We start from the raw sequence: 6,248 nt of genomic DNA on the forward strand, positions 1-6,248 counted from the left end.
TCCTCTGTCGACTATATGCTAACTTTTTTTCTTTCGCCGGATGCAGGCCATGATGCGATCAATGGTCTTAAAAAACCATTCGCCGACAAGCAGAAAGAGGTAAGAGCTGTCAACTTAAGGGCCGCTTCCAATCTGGACAAAGCCATGTTTGATGTGAATAAGACTGAGTTGTTGACTCAAGATATCCTATACTCACAGGCGACTACCAATTTGCAAGCGAAGAAAGATTTAGAGGCGGCCCAGAAGAAGGTGATTGAGCTTAAGGCCGACCTAAAAGAGGCTAAAGAGAAGGTTGAAGAGCTACAAGATGCTGGCAAAGAGACGGATAGTCTCAAACGCTAGAATGAAAAACTTTGAAACAAGCTTTCCAACCAAGAAAAGCAGCTCGCCTCCAAATGGTCCGCTAGGGCCGAAGAAGAGAAAAGGTTGCTCATTGAGGAGAATAAGGCCGACTGCGTCACTCGAATGAAGATGGTGTGGAAGGCTCTGTTTCCCAAAGACAACTACTCCATTTGGGAGTATCGTTATGAGCAAGACACAGAGGAGCTAGATGTTGAGGCAGATCAGGGAGTTGATGGCGGCGAGGGGGACCAGCATGAGGACGAGGCTAAGGAGGTTGATGGAGATCATCCGGCCAATGAAGAAGTGGCTGATGAAAATGAAGTCGAGTCTCTCCTGAAGCTGTTTAATTTAAGTGTTGTTTCTGCGGCCGGATGGCCATTTCAAATACATTTCCGGCCTGCGTGCCGAGTATCTCTTGTTTCTTTACCGACTGTGGAGTCGGGTTAACCAACAATTTCTCTCTCTTTTCACCGGTTGTATAGCCGGTTAATAATTAAAAAATATTAATTTTGCTGGCCAAGGTGTCAGCTTTTTATGATGAATCATTTGGCCAATAGGTCGGTTTTTAACGTTTGTGTTTGGTTTCTAACACTTGTGTTTTAGTTTTTGAAGTTTGAATTTGAATTGAATTCGAATGGTATATCGGATGGTTTTGCCCCTGGCCGGCTGTGCGCTTGGGTTAATAAGTTGGTTGATTGGCTTGAAAATGTGTGATGCCGGATGGGGGTATACCTGATTTTTAAGTCAATCAATCACTAAGGTGATTGCTCCAAGCCAAGCGTGCAGTCGGCCACTCGAGCATCCGGAGTTTTTTGCAGGCGGTCACTAGACCTTTCTGCCACGGTCGAATGGATGTTCACACAACAAGTATTACAAGTTGAGTGAACTTAAATGTTGAGTTAGCAGCGGTCCGCCTGGGAGTTTTCCTTTACAGGCGTCTCGCATTCTCCAGGAGGCCCTATCTTCTTACCCATGTTCAACGGATCCGAATGAGTGATCATGCTACCAATATTACAAGTTGCATGAGATAGTAATTTGCGATTGCCCGCATGCTAATTTTCTATCACATAAGCAGGCGATTCTATAAGCCTTATGCACTCACCCCAACTCGAGTGAGTTTCACCCTACTTAGGCTAATTTTCAAACTAGCCGACTATGTAGGTGGCCGTAATCTAATTATACTCGATGTCTGCATGTCTTTGGTGGGAGGACTTGTATAATTTCGTGAGGTAATCTAAGGTAGAATTTCACTCGGCAAACGATTGATGTATCTAACATCCAGCCACCCTATACTTATTTATTCTTTAGATTGCCATGGTCAGGTGGCTATGAGTTCACCAAGTAGGCCGTTCAATTTTTGCCGCCTGTATGTAGCTGTAGAGAAAACGATGCAATGCCCTCTGCGACGATAACACCCAGAGGGCCGTCACCGACTCCATATTTCACATTGGAGCAGGCGAATTTATAAAATAGGTAACCATCCGGTCATTGGCCTCATGTCTAATTTTTTGGAAGACGGTTGTATAGCCATTAAAACTTTTAATGTTTAGCTTATTATACAGCCATTGGCCTCACATTACTTTTAATATCTCCCAATAATATTTTCATGTTAGTCAAAGAAAGGGATCCGTCTGTAAAAAAAACAGGCGGTGCATAAAATAAGTCGTATGTATATATGTGTATAGGATAGCTCCCGCTGAACTATCGCCCAGCCCCCAGGGTGCGCACTCACTACCGAGAAAGCAATTAAGAAGGGCTCATCAGCTCGGTGGAGTCAGCCCGCAAGGCTGACCAGGCTGAACTCTCCACGAAGGAGATGGTACGCCTATAAATAGAGGGTAAAGTACAACGGAAAAGAGGTTAGACACTCAAGTTATTATACTTTCTACATCTCTCTAAGTACACTTCTCTCTCTAAACACTCTTTAACTTAAGCTTTGGAGGGGGTTCCTCGAGCCACCCCCGAGGGCAGTTTAAGTGTGTTGCCTTATGTAGGTTGTTGACGGGACGCAACTCACCTAGAAGAACCCTTGGATCCATACCTGGAACAATTTGCACTAGAAGGAGGGGTAGGATCATCTAACTTGAGGTTCACCAACTGAGTTAGGGACTAGTTAACTAACCACCATGGCCGGAGAAGAAACTGTACTGACACCCATGTCCAAAGCTAATGAGACCAACCAAACACCACAAAAAACCCCCTCAGTAACCCTCGATCCAAAAGGATCCACCAGAAATCCCAAATCGACCATCTCTTAGAAATCCAACCCCATCAGATCGACATCGGCTGCAGTTAAAGCGGCGTCGAAACCAGTCGATCAGGCAGGATCCAGTTCCATTTTCAAATACGAAATGTTGTTAACAGACGCGAACAATGAGCTCATTATTTCAGCACCTGTAACCTAGAAACCACAGCCCGTAAATATGCCAGCCATCCTGCAGAACCTCTCTAAGTGCAGTAAGGAGCAGCTGGCAGCAATGACGGCGGTCCTTACCAATATGGGTAAGGGGGCGAGTCCGTCACCGACAACGGCAACTGCGTAGCCCGCAACAAAGAAGCCGGCTTCCTCAACCCTCACCCCTAAGCAAAAGGAGCTCATTCAACTGAGGAAGATGGTATTGGAGTTGGAAGCTCGTAATCTGAATCGAGAATGGAGCGTGGAGGAAATTACTCAGGCTTAGGTCAGCCCGGAGAAGTGGGTCCCCCGCAGCAGGTCGCCAGCCTCAGAGCGGGGACCCAGCCCGGAGGGAGACAAACGAGCGCGAATCCAGGTTGTTCCAGATGATTCCCCATTTTGCCGGGAGATTCTAGAAGAACCATTGGAGAAGGTTAAGATGCTGAGCTGCAGATACAACAGAACAACAAAACCCAAAAGCCACATATCAGCTTTTGAGAACCACATGGTACTTTATACTATGACGGACTCAGTCTGGTGTAAGGCGTTCCCGCCGACCCTGGAGGGGCTGGCAGCGGAGTGGTATAGAGCTGTTCCCAAATGTTCTGTATACTCGTATAACCAGGTGGAGAATTTTCATGGAGCATTTCATAACCCTGGTAGACCGAACTAAAATGACAACCAAGTTGATGTCATTAGTTCAAGGGAAAGACGAGCCCTTGAGGGAGTTTATCACCAGATTCAACAAAGAGGCAACAACCATCCCAAATATGAGTCAAAAGGTAGCACTACTAGCAATGCAGAGTGGCTTACTACCAGGCTCACCATTCAGAGCGTATATGGGGTGTAAGAGCCTCAAAACACTTGCTGAAGCGCTAGGTAAAGGGCACAAGTTCATCAAAGCAGTCGAGACTGACATAGCAATGCTGAGTAGGAACGCACCAGGTGACTCAGTTAAGCGGGCAAAGAACACACCCAGGGCTGACTTGCCGAGAAAAGTCGCAGAGAAGCGGACAGAGCAGTGGGGGTGAGAAGGCCAGATCCAAAGAAAGGGCCAAGGCCTAGGAGGTTCCACCAATATAACCCACTAACCCACTCAAGGTCTCATATATTCAGCCTGAATAAAGCTGATGATAAGTGGCAGAGACCCCCAAGGATGGTTAATAGGAACCGTGATACCAACAAGTGGTGTGACTTCCATAGAGACCATGGCCACACCACTGAGGAATGCACACACTTGAAAGATAACATAGAAGATTTAGTCAGGAGAGGGTACCTGAATCAGTTTAAGCAGCGAGATGACCCTCTCAGAAGGAAGGACGAGGATAGAATAGGCCACGCTGACCGCAGAGGAGGTCATAGGGGTCCCGCTAGAGACAGAGACAGAGATGGCAAGCCAGAAGGCAGGGTATATGTGATCAGTGGGGGTCCAGTGCATGGAGGAACAGTTAACAGAGCACGAGCTGACCTGCGGGCGATGATAAATCAGATAAACGACAATGAGAAGCGTAGATGGCCACCTCTTCCCCCGCAGCCACGAGCCACGTTTGACGAGTATGACCAGAAGGGCATAATTTACCCTCATGATGATTCACTAGTAGTGACAATGAGAATTGCAAACTGGGAAGTGGATATTGATAGATGGAGGAAACTCAGCCAACATCATATACATCAGCGCGTTCAACGAACTGAAGTTGGACAAGAAGGATCTGAAAAGGGTGAGTTACGAAGTCACCGGGTTTAATGGGTCAGGGCTAACCTCGGAAGGCATAATCGAGCTCTCAGTCCGGGTGGGTGAGAGATCAAGAAGGCGTGATATTCGAGCAGAATTCCTTGTGATAAACTCTCCTTCACCCTATAATGTGATCATGGGAAGACCAATCATCCACAAGATAGGCGGAGTGGTATCCACCTATCACCTTGCCATGGCCTACACAACTAATAAAAGACGATCAGCAAAGATCATGGGAAGTCAGAAGACAGCTCAACAATGTTACATAACTGCCCTAAAGCAGCCCGCAAAAACCAGACAGCAGCCTGGCTCAGAGAGAAGGCTCACTAAGCAGGCTGAGAGGAAGTCAAGGAAAAGGAAGCGTGAAGAATATCACAGGGAAAAGGATAAACGGAAAGTAGAAATGGAAAACTTTGATCCTGCAAAAGAGGAAATGGCTAGACCACTTCCCAATGGGGAGCAAGTCACAGTCGAGCTCACAAAGGTGACCCCTCGAGAATGGTGAAAATTTGGAAAGACATTGATCCAGGAGTAGGGGTACACCTCGTAGAGCTGCTGAGGAAGAACAAGGATATTTTCGCATTTTCCGCAGATGAGATGCCCAGAATTGACCCTGCAGTCATGGTACACAGGCTGAATGTGAAGGAGGATATTAAGCCAATTAGGCAGAAAAAGCGAAGCTTCTCCACGGAGAAAAATCAAGCAATCTAAGAGGAGGTGGAGAAACTCTTGGAGGATTTAACCTTGTGACTACCTAGAGTGGTTAGCCAACGTGGTCATGTTGAAGAAAGCAAATGGCCAGTGGAGAATGTGTGTTGATTTCACAGATCTCAATAAGGCATGCCCAAAAAACTGTTACCCGCTGCCACGGATTGATCAGCTGGTAGACTCAACCAGCGGGCACGCCTTGCTAAGATTTATGGATGCCTTATCAAGGTACCATCAGATCAGCCTGCATGAACCAGACCGGCTGAAAACCGCATTCATTACCGAAAGGGGAATGTACAATTACATAGCTATGCCCTTCGAGCTGAAGAATGTTGGGGCAACCTTTCGGAAGGCAATGGATAGAGTATTCCTACACTAGAAGGGTAGAAATGTTGAAGTATACGTTGACGACTCAATTGTTAAAAGTGTCACGCAGGCAGGGCATATCATGGATTTAAAAGAAACATTTGCCACCCTGAATAAGTATAAAATCAAACTCAACCCGAAGAAATTTTCTTTGGAGTGAGCTCAGGAAAGTTCTTGGGTTTTCTGATCAGCGAGAGAGGGATAGACGCAAATCCAGAAAAGGTAGAAGCAGTCCTAAGCCTGCCTGAGCCTAAATGCATCAAGGATATCATGCGGTTGACGGGCAGATTGGCCGCGCTGACCAGGTTCATCAGCAAGTCAGCGGATAAGGGAACAGAGAATTTAAGTGGGGAGCCAAAGAAAAAGAAGCCTTTGAGGGTACTAAGGAGCATCTGACTAAGCTACCAACAATGATCAGCCCGGAGTTGAGGGAAAAGTTGCAACTGTACATCTCCGCGTCAATACAGACAATCGTAGTCGTCCTGCTGGTGGAAAGACAAAAGCAACAGAGGCCAATATACTTCGTGAGCCATGTACTGACTAAGGTAGAACAAAGGTACCCATGGGTAGAGAAGCTGGCCTTCGTAGTGGTCACCACATCAAGGAAACTAAAACCATATTTTGACGCGCATGTAATACAAATCCTCACAAATCACCCACTAGAAAAAGCGCTACAGAAAATGGATGCATCAGGCAGACTCCTAA

General features: G+C 46.5%; 1 protein-coding gene across 1 annotated transcript; it reads left to right on the forward strand.

Annotated features, from left to right (window-relative positions):
- Positions 1 to 471: 471 nt before the first annotated feature.
- On the forward strand, positions 472 to 4,481 carry LOC110688931. Its single transcript, XM_021865680.1, has 3 exons — positions 472 to 683; positions 3,363 to 3,764; positions 3,854 to 4,481. The coding sequence occupies exons 1-3, from the start codon at positions 472 to 474 to the stop codon at positions 4,479 to 4,481; spliced, it is 1,242 nt and encodes a 413-aa protein (XP_021721372.1).
- The last annotated feature ends 1,767 nt before the right edge of the window (positions 4,482 to 6,248 follow it).

This window comes from Chenopodium quinoa, unplaced genomic scaffold (assembly GCF_001683475.1).
Source record: "Chenopodium quinoa cultivar QQ74 unplaced genomic scaffold, ASM168347v1, whole genome shotgun sequence".
In the NCBI taxonomy this organism is placed as follows: Eukaryota; Viridiplantae; Streptophyta; class Magnoliopsida; order Caryophyllales; family Amaranthaceae; genus Chenopodium; species Chenopodium quinoa.

What these genes read in the sequence shown, in the direction of transcription:
- LOC110688931 (XM_021865680.1), top strand. Translation starts at nt 472, where the DNA reads ATGGTGTGGAAGGCTCTGTTTCCCAAAGACAACTACTCCATTTGGGAG. An exon ending in GTCGAGTCTCTCCTGAAGCT is followed by an intron (nt 684 to 3,362) that starts GTTTAATTTAAG and finishes TCGTATAACCAG; the next exon opens with GTGGAGAATTTTCATGGAGC. An exon ending in AAGCGGACAGAGCAGTGGGG is followed by an intron (nt 3,765 to 3,853) that starts GTGAGAAGGCCA and finishes TCATATATTCAG; the next exon opens with CCTGAATAAAGCTGATGATA.